Source organism: Camarhynchus parvulus, chromosome 2 (genome assembly GCF_901933205.1).
Source record: "Camarhynchus parvulus chromosome 2, STF_HiC, whole genome shotgun sequence".
Lineage (NCBI taxonomy): Eukaryota > Metazoa > Chordata > Aves > Passeriformes > Thraupidae > Camarhynchus > Camarhynchus parvulus.
This window is the reverse complement of record NC_044572.1, coordinates 62297708-62323167: the sequence shown is the minus strand read 5'-3', so window position 1 is coordinate 62323167 and position 25460 is coordinate 62297708. Positions and strand designations below refer to the sequence as shown.

Below are 25460 nucleotides of genomic sequence, written 5' to 3'. Positions count from 1 at the left end.
CACTGACGGTAGGACTTTTCAGGAAAATTAATCCACAAACACCAGAGGTTTATGTCCAAAAATGAGACAGAGGAGTCCTGTTACTTTATTCGAATAAAGGGAGAGGTCATGGGGCATTTCCCCTGGGGTCTCCCAAATTTTTGGAGGACACTGCCTCCTTTATCATAATTTACCATCCACATTTCCCTCTCTCTTTCCCCATTGGCTGAGATACTTGAGAGGTTCCCCAAAATGCCTAAGATCCCCTTCTAATGACACCCCCATCTTTGTCTTTTCCTTGTGTCAATTAGTGGAATTCCTTAGGGAATTTATGGTTCTTCCCACTGTTTCTTTCATCTCTCAGTATTCCATTTCATTCATCAGCAGACCTACAGTTTGTTTGTAAAGACAAATCTCTCATTCCATTTATCAATAAGTGGAATCCTTCCCATTGTTTCTTTTATCTCTCGGTATCTAGCTTTATTTACCAGCAGGTCCCCAGCCTGTTTGTAAAGGCAAGCCCCTCATTCCCTTCAGACTAGATGATCTCAAAGGTCTCTTCCAGCCTCGCCGATCCCACGATTTCACGGTTCTCTGAGCGGGGGAGTGTCCGTCTCCACCGCATCGAGCCCGCCCCGCCCTCGCAAGCACCGCCCCGCCGGAACCCGACCCGCCCGCGCCGCTCTTCTCGGTGCGCCCGCTCCGTGAGCCGTAGAATCAATCGCCGTCCCTGCCGGCGTCACCTGCCGTGTTTGGCCGTGTCCCGGAGGCGGAAGCGGGACGGCGCCCGTGGCGGAAGTGAGCCGCCGGGGCGGCTTGTGCTCGGCGATGGCATCCCAGTAGTGGCGACGGCAGCAGCGGCAGCAGCGGTTTCCCTCCTTCCCGTCCCCTTTTCCGCCGTCGGGACCGGGTGGCGCGGCCATGGCCGGGGCCCAGGCGGCCGCGAGCGGCGGGGGGCGCGCGCTGCTGCTGCTGCTGTTGCGGCCGCGGCCGCGCGGCTCGGACGGCGCCTCACGTGACGGCCGCGCGCCCGCGTCCCCCGCGCGCCGCTGCCTCGGCGACTGGCGGTGCCCGCCCGTAGCGCAGCCGGGCCCCGGCGGCGGCGCCGTGTGGGGAAGGGGCGGCGGGAGCCGGCGGCAGCGCGGGGAGCGGGGTGAGCCCGTGGGCATGGGGCATTCTGAGAGCACGGGGAGTTCGGGCACCGGGGCTGGGGAGGGGTCTGCAGAGCGGGTCCGTGCAGAGCACTGAGAGAGCTGGCGGTGTTTAGCCTGGAGAAAAGGAGACTCGGAGGGACCTGATCGCTCCCTAGAGCTACGCGAAACGGGGGTGTAGCAAAGTGCAGGGCGGCCTCTTCGCCGAGACAGCCAGCGACGGGATAAGAGGACGTAGCTCAAGCTGTGCCAGGAGAGGTTTAGGTTGGACATTAGGAAGAATTTTTTCACCGAAAAGGCGGCTGGACTATGGACTGGGCCGCCCAGGGAGGTGGTGGAGTCACCGTCCCTAGGGGCGTTTAAGGACGTGGCGCTCGGTGCCATGGTCAGGTTCACAGCGTGGTTGGCGTTGGTCAGAGGTTGGAGTCGATGATCGCAAAGGTCTTTTCCAACCTAACTGATTTTATATTCTGCCTCTTGGCAGTTCAGCTCATGCCCCACCCCACGTTCATTCTGTCAGGTTTGTTTATACACTACACATCCCCGTGGAAACAGCGCACTGTCGTAGATTGGCTTTCAGTGTTGAAAGTATTTTCTGCAAAAACAGTAAATGGTAAATTGTGAGTGATTTCTTTTTCCTAAATGGCAAGCGATGAAAGCTCGCTTCTTTAACAAAGAAGGGACAGAGTGTGTGGATTTAGCCCTCCACCTTTGAAGTGCTCACAGGTCCCACCTGCTGAGGTGATTCCAGTAAAAGAACAGATGCAGGACTCTGTCAACTGGAGGGATTTTTTCCAGAATATTGTATTCCTGGAGAGCTCTTGTAAGGGGAGCAGTAGTGTAGTATCCTGTTTTTCAGCTCTTGCACATAGAATTTATTGATCAGGTGTCTTTTCACTTCCAAGCAGGCTATGGTAATCTCAACACAAATTATTTTGTCATAAGTGAAAAACATTCTGAGTAGTAAGGAAACTCCTGGAAAGCAAACGTTGATAAAATATTCTTTCTTAAGAAATAACTTTTTTTTCCCCCCACAGATGTAAGCATCTCTGTGTCATCTTTACAAAGCAAAGAGAATATTTCCTTACTGGGAAATAGGAGGCTTTATTTTGACACTCATGCACTGGTATGCCTCTTGGAAGAAAAAGGTAATTTGTTTGAAACAAGTAGCTATTTTTAATGGCTTTTTGGAGTGGTTTTTTAGTTTACAAAGTTTGTTACTTTTCCTTGACATGCAGTGTTACACCTTGATTTTTATTGATATTTTGGAGGCTTATCTATATACTAGATAGGGACATATGGGGTTTTCTTGGGCTTCAAAAAGGAAACAGTGAGCTTATATAACTTTGTTCAGAATAATTTTTACCCTCTTGGTACTTAAAAATGCTAAGAAAAAATGAAATTTTAAGAACTGAGAGCAAAAAAACTAGAGTCTTCAAGGCAGTGGTTTAAAATGTATTGATTGGATTCCTTCATAATTGGCATATTTCACCTTGAATATGCACCAATGTGTTACAATTGGATGGAATATGGACTGCTTTGTACAGTGCAGTTTTTAGGATAGAGTGTAGAATACTCTAAAAATAGTATTATGCTAAAATATAGATAAGGGAATAGATTATTTTTAATTCAATGCAGAGGTGGAAGAGGTACCCTAAGGTGAAGCTCAGTACAGCTGAAGTGACTTGTAACAGCTCTTCATTCCTAAAATTGAGAGATCCTAGTCCTCTTCCCCTGCCAGTGGGTTTCTTCTTTTTCCAGGGCCAGGAACTTCTCAGGAAATTCTCCAGCTCTTTTTCTTGTTTGGTATTCTGAAACACTAGTTTAATGAGTTGCTGGATCAGTTGAGTGAGCACAGGTCAGAGTGTCAGGAGGAGGGATAAGGGGAGAGTGAGCTTTTTAGTGGTAGTAAACTTTTATATCAGCTCAGCTACTGAAAGTGACTTGCTGTCAGCTGTGCTTGCTGATGCTGAACTGCTGGTGAGTTTTAAATAATCACACTTTTGCAAGTGTTTCTTTTCATAATGATTAACTCTTGTTCGTGACATTTTTACTCCTACATTTTGAGGGTGGAAAATGTGAGGGTATTTTTAGGGACAGTGTTTTAGTATAGTTTCCAGTATATTCAGTTCAAAAAAGTTTCTAATAGGCACTCAGAAGCTGGTAGACCTAAAATCAGGACAGTTGGCTGTGGTTTTAGTTGTTGAGTTTTGTACATCTTCACTGGCACTGAATTTTATAGTATAATGAAGTATCTGCTGTACAGAGTCAGAATTCTTGCTTGCTCATGGAAATAACCACATGTGGGAGATGACATTCCACAATAACTCTGGAGAACTCCCTCTTTATCCTGCTGATAGTATAATAGTGCTCTGCTGTGGAAGCAGTCATCCTATGTCACAGTCATGGTTTTGGGGTGGGGAAACTTGCAGGTACTGACTGTGTTCTTTTGTTAGTGCTGGATCAAGAGTTCTGTGTTTTATTATCTTTCATAACTGACATTCGTTGTAATTTGGTGCTGATTATGAGCAAGTGGCATTTCTTTAAACTGTCCAGATTTGGATCTCTCTCTGAATGTCACTCTTTGTTTTGCTTAGGGTTCACTACTCAGCAGTCGGAGGTCATTGTATCTGCATTAGTGAAAATCATGAACACCAACCTGGATATGATTTACAAGGACATGGTCACCAAAGTACAGCAGGTTAGGTCAGAGGCAGTGGTGGGGTTAAAGTAAATTAAAGCCTTGTATGCCTACTAATGAAATATGTGTTGCTATCTATTACTGTTATACATTGCATTTTGAGAGTTTGAAGGTGAAGAGCAAACATTCCTCTGTATCTATTGACTGGTTCATTTTGTCTTGAGTTTATCAGATAGTTACCAAAGTGTTGTGATGGACCTGGATATTTTAGTACTGTGGGTTAGTGTGCAAACCACAAGTAGCTTTTTAGTTTCAACTTTACAGTAACAGGACACAGAGTTACTGAGAACTCTTAGACAGTCATAAGAGGTATTCAGTGCATGGATTTGAATTTCTACATTTCTTTTGTAGACTTGTAAGAAGGAAGTACAGATCCCCTCAGTTGTTTACCATCCTCTTATATGGTGCTTGTTTGTTTATCTGTCTCTCAGTGACATTTATGTTGTATTAGAATTCAACCTCCTGGGGCTGCTCTGAGAGCCTGGGGTCACAGCCCCAGGTCACCTTCTGAGCACAAGCTGCAACTTGTTTCATAGTAACCAGGCTGCTGTCTGGAGACGTGAGGAAACAGCAGCTGCTCTCTCTGTAGCGTAACAGTCTTGGCAGAAGGGTGTCTCATTAAAAAGTGGGATACTGCAGAAGCGGATTTTGTGGCACTTCCCGCCTAGGGAGGTTTCAAGCCAGTCTTCCCACCTTTTAGATTGTAGGCAAACCTGCAATCCTCCTCTTGTGCTGAATTTGTTCCACAGTCACTCAGGGAATGCCATGTTAAAGAGTCCTTTTCTCCCATGGTTAGTTGTATTTTACAACAAGCAGTCTCAGCCTCCTTCTGTGCCTAGCTTTTTTGAATGAAAGTTGTTTTGTGTTGGATTTAATGCTGCTACTGATGGTAGATGTTTTCTGAGACTTAGATTTGACCTCATGTGACTTTCTGCCATTAAGATGCAATGTGTAGGTTTGTATGGCAGCTCAGGAAGTGTGTGTGCCGTCAACACTGGGCCACATGGTAAATTTTTACTTCCCTATAGCCTTTGGTTGCACAAGGTCTTTTGCAGAAAAAGAACAAAAAATTGGAAGATTTGGAATGTTGTGGATGAGCTATTATCAAAGTATTACCTTGGTTAGATAAAACCTTAGGGAAAAACAGATTTACATGTGTGTGTATGTATAGGCATGAAGAAGAGAAAGAATGTGGAAGATTCTGGTCTCTGTTTGCTGAGTCCACTGAGGAGAAGAGAGAACAAGAACAATCTGGAGACACTGAGGAGTAAGAAAAGAGGTGTCCATGCAGTACTCTGTCTGTAGACTTTTTGTAATATGTCCAGAATACTGACCCATTTTTTTCAGTCTTGTGGTCAGGTAGCCTGGAGAGACATCTTTAGATGCTACTTAGAAATAAAATGCTGCGAGGTAGAATTGCATTTTGTGACAAAACTGAAGTTAGAGCGCTGAGTCAGATTTGTAGGGGTCTTAGTCCAGAACCAAAAGCAAGGGACTACTTATTAGAGGAAGATCTTTAGTAGAGAAGGCAGTTCTTACACGCATGTGTGGGTAGTGTAGGATCTAGAACAATGTCTACAGACTTTTCCATCCTTGAAAGTTGCAGAGAATTCTTGTTTGTCTTCAATCAGTTCAGTGTAATGGACTGAGAAGAGCAATTCAAAGCATCAGTTCATGATTCTGAGCAGTGAGGCAGAGACTTCCTTGCAGGGAGAGGCAAAAAAGGAGGTAATTACAGAGGAGTATGGTTGTGCTGAGGAATTTTGGTCTGAAGGCCAGCTTTCCTCATTTGGCTCAGAGACAGCTCTGCCTAATGCCTTTGCTAGCTTAAGAATTTGATGACTTGGAAGCAAATGTTTCTTTCCTGGGCTAATAATTGAATTATTCTGATCTGTGTTAGCACTGCCAATTTTGTCAGATATTACCAACGTTTGAGCCTAACTTACTTATTTTGTCACTGTCACTCTATCTTGCTTTCTGAAACTTGGATAATCAACCTGAAATTGCTGAATTAAAAACTTCAGGGCACCAAAATAGTCTTTCATATTTGGAGGCACAGATGAGGAAAAGTATTATAGTTGTGATATGTTCTGAGGTTCTTCTTCCTTCTTTTAAAGGAAATTGCACTTCAGCAAGTTATGTCCCATATTGCTGGTGTGAAAAAGGACATGATTATTTTGGAAAAAAGTGAATTTTCAGCGCTTCGTGCAGAAAACGAGGTAAAAATTACTGTCTTGGAAAGTTCTATTCTAGAATTTGCTTTTTTTTTTTTTTTTTTGTAGAAAAGTATCTTGTACCAAAGGAGAGGACTGGGACTGGGATGGTTTAGCACATTCATTAATGACCTTGTTGGAACAGAGTGAGGGCACTTGCAACAAGTCTGCAGATGATCCAAAGCTGCTGATACACCAGGCAGTTGTGCTGCCATTCAAGGGGACATCAACAAGCTGGGAAAATGGGGTGACAGGAATCACATGAAGTTGAACAAATGGAAGAGCCCAGTCGTGCCCCTGGGGAATACCCTCAGGCACCAGGACAGGCTGAGGGTGACCAAATGGAAAGCAGCTTGGCAGGGAAGACCTGGTGGACACGAGGTGCACCGTGAGCCAGTGGTGAGCCCTTATGGCCAAAGCAGCCAGCAGCCTCCTGGGCTGTGTTAGGACGGCTGCCAGTGGGACACTGCTGATTTCTGCCTCGTGCTGTTGTTTGGAAGGGCATAATACTAAGTAAATATGCATGGGTATTCATCTGTACACATACTGAGGACATGCAATAGTGCTTGGTTTGCCTGACTTTTCATATTATGGATTATAGTCAATGTTACTGATGATGCAAATTCTGTAGATTTCTAGATAGTGTGGTTTTATATACAGAAATAAAGTCTAAAATTCTTTTCATACTCTCACAGAAAATAAAACTTGAGCTCCAACAGATAAAGAAGCAAGTCACGGTAAGATACCATACCAATATAATTAAAAATTAACACCTGTTTAATTAGCTGGAAAAAATAAAAGGTGCTACTTTCAGAATTTCATTTTCTAAGCTGTGTTTAATTGTTATGATACGTGTGATACTGAAATTGCTGTTGACAGTACACCGTGGTCTGCAGCAAAGGCACTTTCATGCATACCTCATTTATGGGAACAGGAAACTGTGACTAGTACAAGAGGCAAACCAAAATATAACTGAAGATATTTTTGTGTCCTTAATTAATATTCAAAAAGTAGATGCCATGTCATGGTTAAGGCTGAGTGAAGTTCTGCATTTAGGGCTGCCTGTACATTAAAGATACAGCATACATTTAAAGTCACAGTACTTACTAATTGTGGGGGTTTGATTGTTTGGTTTGGTAGTTTTTTTGTTTCTTTTTTTCTCTGAAGACTTTCCTGTTACCTGTCCAGAATTTTAATGGCTTTTTAAGGCCACCAAGTTTGGGGCCATTATGTTTGGTCCCATTTGTTTGGGAGCAAATGATCAGTGCAAGAAAATAGGCTGTGTAGAAAGCTTACTCTGTTTTAAAATACATTTGGCATCTAATTTTTGAATTGTAATTTATTTTATGGTTTTAGTTGCATGTAAATGAGGTATTGTAATCCACTAGTAGAGCATCAAGGATCTCAGTCATCTTTTCTTAAAAGCTAGATGTCTTTATATTTTGCTTTCAACTGTAAATTCAGTTCCCACAAGGGCATGTTATATGCTTGCTCATACAAAAAGACACAATGTAAAACTTCAAGGAAAATTTTTATTTTTTTATTTATTAAACTATAATGTATTCTGTTGAAATGACAACTAATGATAAATCAATTAAAGTTCAAAATCCAAACACAGAATTTGAGTCTAATTATTGTTAATGCTAACCTAATGAGTTGGCATTGGCCTACTTGAGAAATGCTTACTTGGTTCTAGCAGTAGAATCTCCCAGAACATCAGCAATCTTGTTTCTCCCACATATTCATCTGATCAGCAGTTTGCCACATGACAAACTATCAGCTGACTGGAATTCCTGCCAGGTGATTGCATTAAAATGGCAGCTGTCACCAGGAAAAGCAGGACTCACAGCTATTGATAAAGTCAAATGCAAGTGTACAACTTCATAATAGTTTTAAAAAGTTAGATGTTTAAAAATGCAGTAAACATTTGCTGACCTTTCAAATGTCTATAGCTTTTTCTGAAAATTCCAGATGTAGTCTTTAGAAACAGATTTTCTTTTACACTGGACGGTGAGAAACTGCTTTGAACATTATTTTGAGCATCAGGATTGCTTCATGGAAGAAATCCAACTTATAGGTGTAGCCAGATATGGGTTTCTAGATATCAGAGAGAGCTACAGGATATATAAAACATTCTCTGCATTTATAGAGGATGTGCTCTCAGTATAAATACTTATAAATAAGTATTGTAAATACTTAATACTTCTGAAAATTATATACCTTAATTGGAGATCTATTAATGAGATATAAAAATAAAGATAAAATGTATTTGTCCAATTCTTTCTGCTTATGATAAAACAGAAAATCTTGCTTGCTGCTTTATCAATTTTTCCCATTAGGATGAAATTACCAAAGTTCATGCAGATAACAAGTTAAACCTAAACCTGGAGAAGAGCAGAGTAAAAGAACTGGTAAGTTTTGGCTACTTCTAGAAACATCTCAACACTGAGTAATCTCCAAATTTGGGTAAGAGCATCTCACCCAAAGAGCATTTTCCTACTAACCTATAGTATCACTCAGCTTCACAATGGTATTAATCCAAGTTACTCGTCCTTATGCTGGTATATGCAAGGTGCCATGTTTAGGTCTGTATGTTTTACCTGTTTTGATCTTGTTTTAATATCAGGATTAACACATTACAGTTAAATATATTAGATATTTAATCTAATATGCTGACTAGCTGCCTAGAGGGTATTCTGTTTTATATTTCTTTATCTATTTACATGCTTACTATTGCTTACATGTTTTGTTGGATCATCATTGGAGATGTTTCATTTCCCTGTATCTAGTTTGTCAAAAAATACCTATTGTGGAACTAGTTGTAAATTTTTTTTTAATTGCAAGTTATCCTGGTTCATATTGCTTTTGAGCTTTGAAATACCTGGTAGATCTGAATTGATGTAATCTTAAATTAGGGTAATGTAGATGTAAAATTAGAAGATTAATGAGTTCTTGCATTATGCGCAGCACTCTAGAGTTCTGTTCTCATAGAGTCTTTTTTTTTCAGTAGCTTTTAGGATCTCAATTAAATGGCATCTTCTAAATTGAAGGATCTTTTAATAACTTTTTCTAAATTATTATTATTTCTTTCTCAGTCCTTATTCCTAGGTGTGTTATAAAGACAGGTTTATGTAAGTTAGAATACTTATCTTCAATGCAGGCAATAAGAACTGTTCAAGTAGCTATCATTTATCTTCTGTGTGTGCCCCTAGAAACAGTGAGTGATTAGTTTAGGTAACAGCTGTGTTGGTGACTCAATGTAATGGCTAACAGTCTGTTAGCCCATGGTAGATGCTTGAATAAAGTACAATTTGAGCAGGTAGACTTGTTGTTTAAAGGTTAATACTTCATGCTAATGCTTTTAAAAAACATCATATGAAATGTAGTCATTGTGTATATGATAAGCTTTGTAACAATTTGGGCTTACAAAACTTACATGAAACCCCTGCAGTAGTAATAAATTAGGCAGCAGTATTTTCTTGTATATTTATGTAGGTAGGATTGTGGAATTTGGACTTTGATCTGTGTAGAATACAACTTTATTTTGCCTCCCAGGAAAGGCAAAACTGCATGTCAACTTTCTCTTAAAAAAGTTGACCAACTTTGTAGTCTGTTGTGCAACTATAATTTCATAGTTTCTATGGAAACTGCTCTTTTTTTTCCTCCCCCACCCCACCATTTAATTGCAATGAACAGAAGAGGAAAAAAGCAGCTGAATGGGGAGCAGGTTGTAGCACATATGCTGGGTTGGGGGAAAGATGTAATCCAGTATTTTCTATAGTAGGCACAGCATCATTGTTATATTTACTTCGATTGTAATGTGACTAAGGACTGAATATACAGCTTTCTGAGAGAAAAAAAACCTAAGGATAATTGAAGGTTACCGTGCATTCTTACTAAGTTACTTTTCAGAAGAGAAATATCTGAAGTGTTAATTGTTTTAGCTTGAAGCAATAAGTAAAATGTTCTTATCCTTCAGTTTGATGTGGAGTGCTGAAAGAGAATTTCTTAGTTTGCCTACACTGATGTTGGCAGTCCTTAATGTTTCAAATTTTAAATGGTTTCTCTTTTATTTTTTATAGTTTATTATTTTATAGTCTCTTCTACTTTATTTCTCAGAGAATCCTACATTACTTAGTGCACATTTCTTTATGTTGTGATTTGTGTCTTCAGTGTACAGATATGATTTAAAAACTTGAAGTGCAGTACAAAAACTTGTATATATTCATGTGTTCATGCATCACAGTGTCTCTAAGCTTGCTGTTAAAAGCCTCAAGATATATCTGACCAAATTGAATTCTTCCTGCACTGTGAAAAACGTGGACTTAAGGGGAAATCTCCCTGTTGAATTTCAGAGTGGGAGGTTTAGCCTTGTCCTTTCTTCCTTTTTTTTATCCACTATGTTTATGTTGTTAAAAACGTGAGGATGGCTTCCACTAAAAGGCCAATTTCACTGTCTTAAACCTAAGAGTAAAATCCTTGAGTCTGACCTAGAGAGTTCTAAACACAAAAAAACCCTTAAAGAAACATCCAGAAAGCTTGTAGAATATAAATAATTCAAAAGATGTGTATTTGCCTAACTGCATCTGTTTAAACAGATGAACTATTTCAGTCCATAAAATTATTTTCATTCTCATTGTTCTTTTGATAGTGATCAGTTCCTAATGTGAGGTCCAATTCTGGCATTTCTACCAAAACATAATTTTTTAAATTATTTTATAAATATTCTGCCATTTTGACACTTTCAAAAATGGGGATTTATAAAAAATGTCTGAATTTCTTTTTTTTATCCCTGTCTTCATTTTGCAGAATCTAGTGACTCCATTAATTGTAGACATGCTGTTATTTGTCTTTATATAATTTTCTACATTTGTAGCAGCCTGCTGTCTTTTAACTTCAACTTGAGGTCAGTCAAAAGTCCAAACAGAGCTCTAGATCTTTAAGGAATGTTTTTCAGTGCTGAAGCATTTATGTAGATTAATCTGATTTTAATGTTAAAATTAGATAACCTTCTGGAGTGAAGGAAAATAAAGGTGACTTTCCACATCGGAATGTTAATAGATAAGGTTATTGCTGTTTAACTCAGGATTCTGAGATGGGTGCCTGATGACCTTAGTACTCTTCACTGGAAACTGGTGCTTTATCAGTTGTCTGTGAATAATTTAATTGCTCAAGTAGCGGGGCAGGAACCATTATGGGTGTCAAGGTAAATCAAGTTCATGAGTCAGAAAGGTAACCTGATTTAAAGGTATGATTCCTTATTTTGGATTTAACTTTTCCTTGAACCCAAATAGCCATAACTTAAAAATAAGCCACAGCTTCTGGTGATCCACAAACAAAAGGCTTCACATGCAATACAAATTTTCTATTTTTAACAAATATGCCATGAAATGACAGGTCAGAACAATTCAAATTGTGAATGCATATGGTGCTGGCTAAACATTTCATTGATAGCCGAGTTTGATGTGATTTAAAAGTGTTTTCCCCTTCCTGAAGGCAGCAGATGGTTCAGTCTTGATTGTGTTTGTATGCCAGAGTCACTGTTTAGAGTCATAGGTCCTTGCTTTTCAGAAATGCAAATCTGCCAGCCTCTCTTCCAGCTGCTTACTAGTATATACAGATTTTGTGGAAGACGAGTGTCTGAAGAACTTGTTGCACTTCACATTTTTGAAGTGTGCTTTCAGAAGGACAGCAGGTACCCTACAGTGCTGTCTCCCAAGTGCTGTCAGACAATAATCTTGTCCCGATTATGTGTTCTGTGTAATCTAGAAACAAAGAAACATGCTTTTAAGTGGGGAAAAAAGGGAAAAAAAGTTTAAGGACCCCTTATCATGTTTAACTTTTTTTTTCTCCTTCTAGTATTCACTTAATGAAAGAAAACTACTTGAAATGAGGACAGAAATAGTGGAATTGGTAAGAATTTAGTAGCTGATTATCACACGGCAAATCTTTTTGTACTTGTGTTATAGACCTTGCATCCTTTTTGGATTTGGTGATGTCCTTAGGCACTTTAGCTTAAGTGTCTACAGAACAAAAAGACCTTCATATATATTATTAGACCATCTGCATGTATATATGAGCTGTTCAGTAGTCACTTTGTTTTGAAACCTCACACATGTAGTATTTTTTGTAGATGAAATTTCACTCACAATGTGAAATTAATTCTTTCCCCCATGTTCAGGGAGAAACTCATTGCTAGACTGATTTGCCTTCATTTTAAAGGAGGTTTTTACCAAGCACCACTACTTCTCTTTGTTTCCTGATTTATCCCTTGGAAGTCATCTAGCAGTAAATCATTAACTGATTCACAATGTTTCACTACTGCTGATTTGAAACTATCAGCAGCTCAGCAGTTGTTGTTCTTAGTTTACAAGTTGGATTTTTCATCTTTTCTGAGTAATAATTCTATCCCATATTTTTTTAGCGGAAATCCTGTCTTCTGTCATAATCAAATTCTGAATTTGTAGCTAATTTTGTGGTAAAACTCATTGCAAGACAAAGATGTGTTTTTGTGACACAAGACCAATTCTCAGTTTTTCTAGTGATCCATAAATCTCTCTGCTCCAGTATGACTTTGTCACGAGTGGCTCTTAGGCTTCTCAATAGCTCTTACAATTGAGCAGTGACTTTAGTCAGTGGGCTGAATGACAGATTGAAGGTAATGTTTATGCTGTTAGATTGAGATAAGAAGGCATCGAGTTCTGCCAGTTTCTAGATTACTTTTTAAGGAACACGTAATCACATAAATTTCCTGAGTTCACCAAATTATTCAGTTCCTTGGATACAATCAGCTAAGAAGGAACTTGTTGTCTTTGAATAAGGTCTGTGTTAGCTCAGCTGGTTAGAGCATGGTGCTATTAATGCCAAGGTTGCGGACTCCATCCCTGTACAGGCCATTCACTGCAGAGTTGGACTTATGATCCTTGTGAATCCCTTCCAACTCAGAATATTTTGTAACTTCTGTAAGAATGCAAATTAACATGTATTTAAAGAGGAAGCAAAAATACAACTTGAAGAGATGGGTTAAATTTCTAAATAAACTAGGAAGTGTTCAAATTGCATCACTTTGTTGCTTTGCTTTCTAGCACGCACAACAAGACCGAGCTCTGACCCAAACTGACAGAAAAATAGACACAGAAGTTGCAGATCTGAAAACAATGCTCGAAACACACAAGCTTGATAATATTAAATATTTAGCAGGTAAGGAGTCTGGCGGTTGTCTCTGATGGTGACACTGCCAAACATTGTTAAATGTTTGGCAAACTCTAAATTGGCTGTATTTATAAAGGCCCTTATTAAAAAAAAAAAAAAAAAAACCAAACTTGAAATAGTCTTAGGCAAGATTAGCAGCCTTATTTCTGTACTTAACCCAGAAGAAGTTTCCTGTGATTCACAACTTTATTTTGGATGGAATTTTTCCAGGTTTTTGTCCTTCTTATACTGTTAATAATAATATGTGTGAGAAATCTGAAAGACTGCCTGTTAACAAGGACCAAAAAGTTCTGTGCTTGACTTAATTTATGTAAGCAGTCTGCTGTATGCATTTCTAGGATTTCTTCATCCATCTGATGGAGATCTCTGTGCAAAAAGGAACATTTCTGTTTTTCTGACTATTCAAGGCCACATATTCTTTAAACTTCCATATTTACACAAGTGCTTGGAGAAAATACTATATATGTGTGCTGACATTATTGCCCTAGGTAATTTTAACATTTTGACATTTTACTACTGCGTGTGCAGTACTATTAAATGAGGTTTGCAGTAGAAAATTATTCTGATTTAGATTTTCTGATTATTTTTTTCATAGTGGGCTTTGTCAAAAGTACAGTGACATAAGCCTAATAGTACTAGTATTTCAGACATATTTAGAGAGAATCAATAAAATGGAAAATAAAAGGTGCTTTATTAAAATTAGAGGAAATTCTTTTACCTACCATTCCTACTCAAAAACAAGTTGAACTCTACATGGAAGAAAAACTAATTTAAAATAATTTGTATTGTGTTTGAAGGACTCCCATTGCCAATAAAGGCAAAAATATTTTGTGTTTATGTCTTGAAATAAAATTTTTATTTCATTGCAGTAGAAATTTAAAAAATGTAAAATTAATAAGCCTTGTTTAAAATGGCTTTTATTCATTTGTTTGCTAAATACTCGACTGTGTTTTATTAATCCCATTATTTATTACCTTGTTTTACATCTGTAACTTGTTATATTGATCTTTTTGGAATGGTAAGCGAGTAAGGGTTTCTTTCAGCCTTTTGATAGTTTTCCAGCATTCTTTTTTTTTCTCTCCTTCTTATTTGTCATTTTTTATACTCTTCCTACCTTGAAATGGTTTGTTGTAAAGGAAAAACTTAATCTCTCACATGAGGAGAAGTGAACTTTTGGTGGGGAAGTCACTGAACTTTTAGTATTGTAGTAAGATGTGTACATTGCTTTCTGAAGAGATGTTTTGAGAGGTATTGATTTAATGTTATTTAATGTCAATATTAATGCTATTTTCCTTCCATCTTTATTTTCTTTCAGGTTCAGTATTTACATGCCTTACTGTAGCACTGGGATTTTATCGTTTATGGATATAACAAAACATGAATTTAAAGGACTTCTTTGCCTGAGATTCTGAAAAAAGGAAGTTTTTTATCTTTACCTGAATTTTTAACCAAGTCTTGACTGTTTTATTTATTATTTTATAAAGCAGACTGTGTTGAGAATGTAACCAAAGACGTGCCTAAAAACAAACTGTGCACATACCATGCCAACATTGAACCTCACCTTGACGGGAGCGCTTCTGCTGTTTCCCTCCGTTCTGAGCTGCAGGGCACCTGCTGCTGCCTTCGTGTAGGCAAAGACTGGCATTCCTGACAATGGAGTGGGCCTGCATGCTGCAAAGAAAATCAATGGAATTATGTTCCATTGCCTGCTTAGGCAGGTTGGCCAGACTCAGTTGCATGTGTTGGACTGAAGTATTTATTATTAGTGTAAAAGTGAAGCTACGTGTTCTGTGGCTTGGAGGCACTCTTGTATAAGTGGAGTTTGTGCTAACTGAATCATGCTCACTTCCCTCCCTCTAACACTTGTTCTTACAGTTACTATGATCAAATACTTGTTTGGCTATTTTTGTAACATAGCTATCAGCTTTTTTTCCAGATGGCTGCCCAATCAATTGTGTTCACGAACGAGTCCTGTATAAAGATAGCAGTGTTTGTGTTTGCTGCTGGTTTTGTTTGTAAGGTATTTCTAGAGATTTTTGTGACTAACTTGCCTTTGATAGATGTAAGTATCTGATACTCATTCCATATGCTAATTGCTTACCTTACCACTGTAACTGGAAGTTGGAAATGCAGTAACCTACACTGGTTGTGTTAATTTGTCCTTAGGTGATACAAAGTGTCTCAGATGCTGCCTTCTTGATGAAAAGGAATTGATACTTCTAGAAAGGAAAGAGATTTTAAATGGTGGTTATGAAGCAGGCTCTTAGGCAAGAGAACTGCAGTACCAACAGTCTTCTGGGGGGGCTTACTGTTTCATTTCTTAAAAAATCATGTTGATTCTTCAAATTTGGAACTCTGATAGTGATGACAATAATTGAAGCAGCAGTGGACACCTGTAAAGATGTTAAACCCACGTGAATCAGGAAATGCCACTGAAAGCAGTGAAGAAAGATGTCCAGTGTATCCAAGTATCTGTCATTCTTCCACTGATGAAACGATTGTTTTAGTAGCAGAGCTGCCATCTGTGTTCCTTCACTTAAGGGAAATTTCCCTTTCCTGCTTAGGGGAGGAGGGGTGCTTGGTTTATGCAGTGGTGATAAATGCTGTTAGAGCACAATAATGGCTTTGCTTAATGAAAGCAAAGCTTTTTGGCTACTTTGTGCCTGTATTGTAATAACCATTTAACATTTTTGTGGTTGGAAGTGCCAACTTTGATCATGTGCAAGTTCAGAGGAAGAGATGAATGCCTGTAACAATACTGTACTGGCCTGAAATAAAGAATTTTGAATATTTCATAGAATATGATGTGTTTTCATTATAAAAGCAACTTTATTTGAAAATTGTCTCTTTGGTTGAAGGTAAGTCACTGCTCATATGAAGTCTTTAAGATAAGAATTTGCAAAGTCAACAGCCCCTCCAAGACGCTGAAGAGAAATAACATAAGGAAAATTATTATTGTAGACTAACTTAACAACCCCTCTAAATTAATGAATTTATACTTGAGAACGTCACTTTTTTGTTTAAGTTTTTTTTTTATACTAAGTTACAGGATTTGACGCCTTCTCAAATTAGAGAAGCAATAATTCAGTTTTTAGAATGACTTTGCTGCTGGTCTTATCTTCCCAAGGCAGATGGTTCTATATATGTCCATGGAATCAGTACATGTTGGCCTGCAGGCTTGTGCATCTGACAAATAGTTGCTAAAATAAGTGTTTAAGACTAATTTTAAACATAGGGTCTATCCTGCTAAAAACAGATACTGTGCAAATAAATTTCTATTTAGAGCAGGTGGAAGGAGGAAGTGAAAGATTATAGAGCACCAGCATCTTGGAATTACCAAACTGTCAGCAAACCAGCGCTTCTTTGTGTTTAAGCAAGGAATAAAGTCAATGTGTCATTCAGGAAAAATACACTATAAATAGAACATAATTACTGTCTCCTAGTCCATAAAGTCTTCAAGGGTGTGTAAAAGCTTTTTATTCCCAGTCTTTGTGCATACACAAAATCTTCTCTCATTTACTTTTCTTACCACTGTGTCATCATATATACCACCTGTATTTATTGGCTTTCCAAAAATTTAGAAAATCCCTCCATATATTTCCAAACACAAATCTGACAGAGATTTAAACTCAGCATTTTGGTACAGGGAAGAATCTGTTACAGAATCACAGAATGGTTTGTGTTGGAAGGGATCTTAAACATCATCTTGTTCCACCTCCCCTTCTGTTGACAGGGACACCTTTCATGGACCAGGTTGCTCAAAGCCCCATCCAACCTGGCCTTGGAAACGGCCAGGGATGGGGCATCCACAGCTTCTCTGGGCAACCTGTGCCAGTGCACCACCACGCTCACAGTAAAGAACATTTTACTTATACCTCATCTGAACTGGTGCTGTTTGAGTTTAAAGCCATCAACCCATCAACCCTTGTCCTGTCACTGCAGGCCTTTGCACAAAGTCCCTCTCCAGCTTTCATGTAACCCCTCTTCAGGCACTGGAAGGTGCTGCAAGGTCTCTCCAGAGCCTTCTCCAGGCTGAACAGCCCCATCTCTCATCCTTTCATAGGAGAGGTGCTCCAGCCCTCTGAGCATCTTCCTGGCTTCTGGGCTTGCTTGAGTAGGGCTATATCCATCTTATTTTGGGACCCTAGAGGCAGATGCAGCACTCCAGCCTTGGTCTCACCAGAGCAGAGTGGCAGAATCACCTCCCTTGCCCTGTTGGCCATGCTATTTTTGATAGAGCCAGGATACAATTGGCTTTCTGGGCTGCAAATGCACAGCTCTTGAATGTTGAGAGTCAAATGATCACTGAAGTCATAAATAAAAGCTCACAGTTGGCAATTTTCCAAATTTGTTTCTGTAAGACTCTGTATCATGCTGTATGTTGTGTCTAATTGGAATCATGAGCAATTCTAAATGTACAGAGATATTTTTCTGCTTTGATTTTTAATTTTCAGAGCTCTGTCAAAAGATGCAAGTGAAAAATAAATGAGATTGTTTTACCAAAGAACCACTTCAGCTGTGAAAGCCTGCAATAGCTCCCCAGTGATTCAGAAATCACAGCATATTTGCAGTTGGAAGGGACCCACAAGGATCATCAAGTCCAGCTCTTAGATGAATGGCCTGGATGGGGATCAAACCCACAACCTTGGTATTATTAGCACCATGCTCTGACCAACTGACCTAATCTCATCTATCTGTTCATTTCCTGCCTGGCATAAAAAGAAATAAAAAAGAATAAAAGAAAAAAAATCCAGAAATGTTAGATCTCTCAGGTTCTCGCTTTAAGTAAAGCTGAAACTGAGCTCCGGCCCTAATTTGCTTTCAAGAAAAGTCCATTTCTATTGTGAGCATGTAAGAGTAAGGGTCTGTCTATACAAACACTAGTTGTGAGTTTTTCTTGTGAATTTCCCCATTTACATAGCAAAGACAGGATGTTCTTTAAGAATTTTTTTCTGGAGAAGGAAATTGAGAATCATTCCATTTGATGGAAAGCCCAAGTTGCACCAAAACTTCTTTGTGTTTTGCAGAAAAAATTGAGATCCAGAGTTCTTACAAAACTGTATTTACTTGTGATATGTTACTGGGAATATCCTGAGTTTGTCTATTTTGTTTTCCTTCTTGTTTTCAGTAAAAGTCCACAAGGGAGCAGTCTCCCTTTCACTGGTATGTATTAGACAAATTGTTTACTTCAAGAATTTTTTTACTATTAAATCCCATGCAGTCTAGCCCCTTCTCTATTAGAAGTGTTTCTTGCATCATTCATTTCCCAGAATCTTGTAGAGTTGTACTTAAAACCACAAGTTGACAAATGGAAACATATTTTTAATGTAGATATGAAATCTGCTTCAATTTTACCCACCACAAATGTTTTGGTTTACTAGAATAACACTTCTCCTAGTTGTGAATGTTCACTTAAATGACCTTTCCAAAAATGGTGAAATCCTGTCTCTAAGCAGCTATTAACAGTACTTCAAGATGTTTTGAGTCATACTGCTTTAGTGGACTTTTCTCTTCTTACTCTTGCTACCATCTGCAGACCTTGCACAGGAAAACTGGTGAGGTTTTTCATGTGGTTTGGGATTTTGGGCTTTTTTAAATCTGCAAAGTCAGGTAAATTCATGTAACTAGTTCTCTTGAACTACTGCAAGATGTGAGCAAGACTTAGTTCTTCATCTCTGCACGAGTTTCCAGGAATCATGTAAACTACCTTTATTATGATTTCTAAAAATTATCAGAACCCTGTAAGACAATTTACTGTTTTACAAAACTTCTATTTGAAGTCTCTTCAAGAAATAAGTATGCAGTAAAATAATTTTTAATGTTTTAATATATTTGAAAATTATTTATTATTTTGAAATACTAATGTTTTCTTTTAAATTGTTTTTCCTTTATTTATATAGATCTTGAATTTAAAGGGGTATTTGTTGTTGAGGTTTTTGTTGTCAGGTATTGGGTTTTTTTTTAATTTTAGAATAAAGATTTCTGTATGAGCAATACAGTTCCTTTAGTCTCTAAATAGACAGTTCATTTACAATCAAATATGTGCCTGGAGTTTTGGGGGTCACTTGGAGCAAAAACAAAAAAAATCCCTTGGAGATAGATGGCCTGCTGTGTCTTTGTTAGGAAAGCTTCCTTTGGCTTAAAACATATTTTTTACCCTATTGCTAAACATTTTAAAGCTGTAGTGTTGCTTCTTTATTTTAGGCTTATGTTCTATGTCAGAGCAGTCACTCCTGATCCTCAACATGCAGTGTGAGAGGATCATGGAGATCATAACAGCCAGCATTTGCACAATGTTCCTTTGAAGTCTGCCCCTTCCAAGGAAGAAGATTCTGGTTTTCTTGGGAGGGTGCCTAGTTGGTATCAAAAACAAAAGTATTGGAAATGAGTAACAAAATATTGCAGCAAATAAATATCAACCTTGGGCCAATGTTTACCCCCATAGTGAGGCATGTCAATGTGGTGTAACATTTCAAATACCCCACATCCCACATGCACCCTGTCAAACTCTTGGAAGTTCATTAGGTTCCCTGGTGTATTCTGAAGTTATATCAGCTTGATTTGAGTCATGAGTAATACTACTCGTGAACAATCTCTTCTTGTTGGATGAGTAAAAATGTAGTGAGGGGAAAAAAGAAGGGTGGTGTGTTGTTTTGGTTGTGGTTTGTTTTTCTTTCCCTGCGGGGAAGTGGCACATGTTCTGTGAGAACTTTAAACAGATCTGTGTGGTACATGAATATAACAGTGGCATATTTATAGCAAGCAACTGAATTTGGTCAAATGCAGCTTGTATACAGGGCTCCAGGGTTTACATCAGAACCAACAGAGACAGTAATAGTTGTCTTGGGGGTGGTCCGGGATGGAAGCAGGGCAGGTTTCTCAGCTTGAAGGGAAAACTCAGCATTTATACTGCTTGCACTTCAATCTCCAGCATGCTTTGGTCTTTCTCCATTGTTAGAAACTCTGTAGTCCTCTTGTGCAGGACTTTTGGGAATACATGTTACTTCATGAATGGGCAGCTATTAAATGTGTCACTGTTAATTGTGATTTTGTCCAGAATAATGGGTCACTCTAAGTCATTCTCCTCTCTTTACCCAGGATCTGTTTTCTTGTGGCAAAGGTATACTATGTTCTATATACTCAAATTCTCACAGCAATGCAAGAAATGAATAAATACAAAGGCCACTTGTATTTAAAGAAATTAATGCAAGAAATGAATAAATACAAAGGCCACTTTTAAAGGCTACTTAACACAACCAGACCCAGATAGCGGCAGGAGATTTTAAAAATCTTTTATATCACGGCTTTAACAGAAGTCCCTTCCATTGCCTCATGATTTACATGCAGAGTTCCCTGGTGTTCCTTGACTCCAGCTAAGCCAAGGACCTAACCACCTAACCAAGCTCTTCACTGAGCATTTGAAACCAAATAAAGTGACAGGCCTGTGCCTATTAAAAAAAAGGACCTCTGCTGGTACTCAGAAGAGACTGAGCCCACTACTGTGGATCTTGCACATCAATTTTACATTTTTATTCAGTTGGTTTTTTGATGTAGTTAGTTAACTTTTCTCATGTGTTACATTGCACCACCACTCAGAAGGGCTGGGCTCTGAGAAGTTTTTTAAGAAGGAGCTCAAACTATATGGAAATTAAGGGGGAAAAAGTGCAAAATATGGCTCACACTTCCAAAAGTCCATAGGAAATTTATGGCAGAGATGCTAGTATTTTCATTCCCTCTAAAAGGAACTGTGTTTAAAAATAAATTGAGTTGATTTTTTTTCTTTAATCCTCCTAGCCACCTTCCAGTCTCTGCACTGCAGCATGCTCCTGTATGTGAATTTTTTCATTTTTAATAATCTGGTTTGGGCATGCCCAAACTACAGCTCTCGAAAAAAGCTATGTTGAGATTACTCTCTCCTTTTACTACAGTAAAAATGCATTCAAGACTTCAGCACATTTAACAACATATTGTCTGCTGAGCTGCTTAAGCAGTTAACATGTCTTGTTTGCAACAGGGTCCCAGTTTGCCCTGAGGTATCAAACCACACCTGACAAGTTATAAATTTGGTGATTCATAAGGTGCAGCTAACTGGAGGGTTGGGAATGTCTGATAAACAGTGGTAGTCATCAGCTAACAAAGCAAAAATATGCTCACTGTGAAATGTACATAAATGTTCTATAGAAACCTCCATTTACTTAAAAGCCAGTTTTTTGAAAGATATTTTCTTTTTCTGCTGTTACCTAGCAGGAAAAAATAAAATAAAAAAAAAACATAGCTCTGTACTTGAGTACTCTTAGCTCATTTTCCTTTGCAGTTCCTATCTTCAAATCTTCAATATATCATTCAATAAATTATTTTGGATTTTTTTGTCTGCTATTTGTAGTTTCAATATTGTTTTCAAGCTTTCTTGTCCCTGCCAGGTTATAGAGAGATTTGGAGGAGGCAGGGGTTGTTTTTCAGTGTGTTCTTAATGAGGGCTTTAATGTATTTCTTAATAAAACAGTGTTCAATGCATTAAAATATGACCAAAGGCTCCCTTGCAAGCCTTTACTTGTTGACTGAAGTTAAAGGCTTATTTATATGGAGGATTCATATCAGTCTTCTGATTGATGCTTGTTTAAGTTTTTGTACAAATTGTATTTCAAGTAGCAATTTAAATATTTTTGTATACTGTTAGTGCATCACCACATGCAGCAAAACCACAAGACCCTGAGGTACTCAAATATCTCTGAATAAAACAAGCCACTGGATGGCATAGAAACAGATACAAATATGGGGGGGTGGGGGGGGTGAATTGCAAGGTGCTACAAGTCTGTGTACTGTATAAATATCTCAGATACCAAATAGATAAGACAGTAGCAACAGTGAAAGAAAACATAAGCAAAGGCGGTCTCTTTGGTCCACAAATGAGGGTTGAGGCACGGAGCTCCTCTTTGCTCTTGGACAAAACCCAGCAATGGAGACAGGCAGCTGTTCAACAACTGCCCTTGCAGCAAGCGTGGCTGCCTGTTCCTGTAACTGCTGGTAGCAGTGTGTTAACCCAGAAATTTCTTCACTGTGAAGGTGGTGAGGTATTGTCCAGAGAAGTTGTGGATGCCCCATCCCTGGAAGTGCTCAGGGTTGGATGAGGCTCTGAGCAACCTGGTCTAGTGAAAGGTGTCCCTGTCCAGGGCAGGGGTGTTGCCAACAGATAATCTTTAAGGTCCCTTCCAACCCAACCATTTTCCAATTCTGTTAAAGTGGAGTGTTATTTTGTGTACTTTTCTGCTGCCCTGGGATGAAGCACAGGGCTTATTGTTGGAAATAAGTGAAGTTTCATATAAACTGCATTAGACTTGGTGTGAAAATCATAACATAAACATGTGATGGGGTTGGCTGGTTTTTAGATCTTTTACCTATGTTGTTCTAGCATACTGTGTTTGGGTCCTAATTGCTAGTGACCAAAGGCTGATTATTCCTTGCTAATTACTCTTACTGAAGTAACAGCTGGGCTAAGTGATGTGGTGATAGATCTAAGACAATGAGCTGTAGCCATGCTGGTAAGATTTCTGTAGAGAGATTAGAGAGATAGCCTATAAAAGGCCAAAACCAAGGAGAGTGAATTGCTTCTTGAAGCACTGCCTCAGGGGGAGGAATACTTGAAATATATACAGATAATGAAAGGGAAAAGCTCAAGAAATGGTAACATTAAAGAAGGCCTAGGACCAATAGCAGGAGCAAGTTAGTTGCTAAGTTACGAGGGCAATTTTGGACAGCAGCTGTGTAGGCAAGGATGGTTTAAGAGGCCTGTGCTGAAGTTCCCATGATCAGGGGTTATATGGAAGCATTATGTCAGCATCAAATCATCACACACAGAGTGCAACAATTCTGTTGCTGGGAAAGATACCTGCACTGCCAGGGAAAAGACTGCCTTGATTTCCACCCCACATAGGGCCGGGAGAGCTGGCCAGTGCCACCCTTTATGCCTTGCTCAGTCCCACACTCAGATGAGTCCTTCAAATTCCAGCTCCTACTGGGATAATTACACAGGGAAATCCAGCTTCTGGGAGCAGGAAGGTAGTTCCTGACTGCTTTTCATAGCACTTCTTACCAGGTCTGCAAGCACTTTGAACTTCTGCCCTCAGAAGAGATCCCAGCCTGCCTGAAGACAGGAACAATGACCCTGGCATAATCTTTTTCTGGCAATGGGGATGAAATAGGGCCATTGAATGACAAAAAGACACTCTGCTCTTTTGCTGGGATCCCAAGGGCTGAAGGGCTTTTGTCACAGAATGGATTCTAGCATTTCCAAAGACAAAGGATGGTGAATTCAGTAATGAGTCCCTAGCTAGCCAGCATAATAGATTCACTCTATTTAAACCTTGTCCCCAGAGACCTGTACGTGGGTTGCTTTTTTTTATTTGTGGTCTCTGCTAACACAGAGTTCAGATCGATGGAAGTGCTCATGAAATATGTAACTGGCACTTGTGATGGAGATTGATAAATATGGCTAAGTACAGCTGTGTGTTACAGAGACCTAGCTCCTTGTACTGACGCTGTGGACTGATCCAGGCTGTTGCCAGAATCTTTATTTCATTCTTTTTGGTATGTGATAAATGTTAGTCAGCTAGACAGACTTATGAAGGCACATATGATCTGTATGACAATTATGATTTTCTTGGAGCTCTTTCCCTAGTACATCCAATTTCATTTACTGTGGCTTGCTACCTCCACTCATTCAGGGAGCTGTTCAAATAATACAAAGGAAAGAATACTTGGAAATGTAAAAGGAAAACTGCACAAAAAGTATAGCTTTATCAAGAGTAGATTGTGCCAGACTAATGTGGCAGCTTTCTTTGGTAATAGCTGTATAACAGACTTTCTAGGAAAAAGAAACACTATGGATCTAATAGGTATTGACCACAGGTTCCACATAATCTAGCTTGAAGGAGACACAAAGGTAATGCTGTTAAGAAGTTACCTCATGATGGGAAGACAAAAAAGAGTTCTGTTCACTGCTGTTCAAGAAAGACCAATTCAAACTGTAAGTGTTCTGAGGAAGAGCTACCAGGCTGTTCAGAAATATGATTCACTTCCCCTAACAAATGAAAACTGAAGCCAAGCAGACTCTGGGAATGCTCTCACTGGTGCTATGTTAGTAGCAAACACAAGGAAAAGGAAAGAATTGTTTAAGGTGACAGGCATAGACTTGCCAAAAGTACACTTAGGGTGGAAATTATAAAGATATTCCTGACCATCAAAGAATTTAGGGTTTGGAATAGGACTGCAGTAGAAGCAGCAAGAAGAGATGGGGTTGGAAAATTTGCATGAACCAGCACAGTCACATTATACTGTGTTGTGCTTATCTTAGCAAAGATAGAACTCCATAGAGAACTTCCCTCTGCTGGAGGCCTATGTAAACACTGGAGGGAAATGTTTTTATTTTTTGGCTATCTGGAAACCTTTACCACTGCTATAGTACAACATTATATCCACTGGTTCAGACGTTAGGACTATGTCAGCATTTTTTACAGTAACTTCAGTACATCAAAAAACACGTCATGCCCTAGTGTTCAATGAGTATGAAAAATGTGATTTCTAAAGGCTTGGGTGTTTTTTTTCCTAATCTTCTGCCAATGCAGAAGAAATAATGAAGTAATTTACTACAAAACTCAAGACATTACTAATGGGCCATTCCCCTCAGTATAACATGAGTTTAAAAGGGGAAATATCTGGATTCTGAAATGTGCTACGCCTTATTTTGATCTTGAAATTATATTTTAAATTTCTTTAGAGATATTTTTAATATATATGCACATCTAATTACAGCTAAAGATAGTTTGTACTTCAATTATCCTCCTTTCCTGCTAGGTCCTCAGCAGATGAAAGTCTTCAGCCTGGGTGCTCTCTGCCCCAACCACACCTTGATGGATCCTCTCTCCTGCTCCCAGAAGTCCAAAGATGAAAAAGGGTCAATCTGTGTGAAATGTGTGAAATACACACACACACACACACACATGCAGGGACAGCAGGGAAGGACACATCTGCCCTAAAACTGTTTTACATTCACTGTATCCAGTATTCAAACAGAGTTACTTCTGAACACACAGCCCTGGTTTGAAAAAAGGAGTTTCCCACACTGCCATGAAAAGTTGCTTCTTGGAGTGTCAGAATCCAAGGCTCACCAGCAATTTGGTTGTTTTACAGTCTTTTTGATCTCCCTTT

General features: G+C 39.0%; 1 protein-coding gene across 1 annotated transcript; it reads left to right on the top strand.

The window, feature by feature from the left end:
* The first annotated feature begins 660 nt into the window (after window positions 1-660).
* MCUR1 (mitochondrial calcium uniporter regulator 1) lies at window positions 661-16056 on the top strand. Its single transcript, XM_030943240.1, has 9 exons — window positions 661-1132; window positions 2168-2278; window positions 3728-3831; window positions 5949-6050; window positions 6740-6781; window positions 8384-8455; window positions 11904-11957; window positions 13130-13244; window positions 14572-16056. The coding sequence occupies exons 1-9, from the start codon at window positions 901-903 to the stop codon at window positions 14625-14627; spliced, it is 888 nt and encodes a 295-aa protein (XP_030799100.1). The 5' UTR covers window positions 661-900; the 3' UTR covers window positions 14628-16056.
* Window positions 16057-25460: the final 9404 nt, after the last annotated feature.

Bases quoted from the DNA above. Each gene is read 5' to 3' on its own strand.
- MCUR1 (XM_030943240.1), top strand. From the start codon at position 901: ATGGCCGGGGCCCAGGCGGCCGCGAGCGGCGGGGGGCGCGCGCTGCTG. The intron at 1,133-2,167 runs GTGAGCCCGTGG...TTCCCCCCACAG, and splicing joins GCGGCAGCGCGGGGAGCGGG to ATGTAAGCATCTCTGTGTCA. The intron at 8,456-11,903 runs GTAAGTTTTGGC...TTCTCCTTCTAG, and splicing joins AGAGCAGAGTAAAAGAACTG to TATTCACTTAATGAAAGAAA.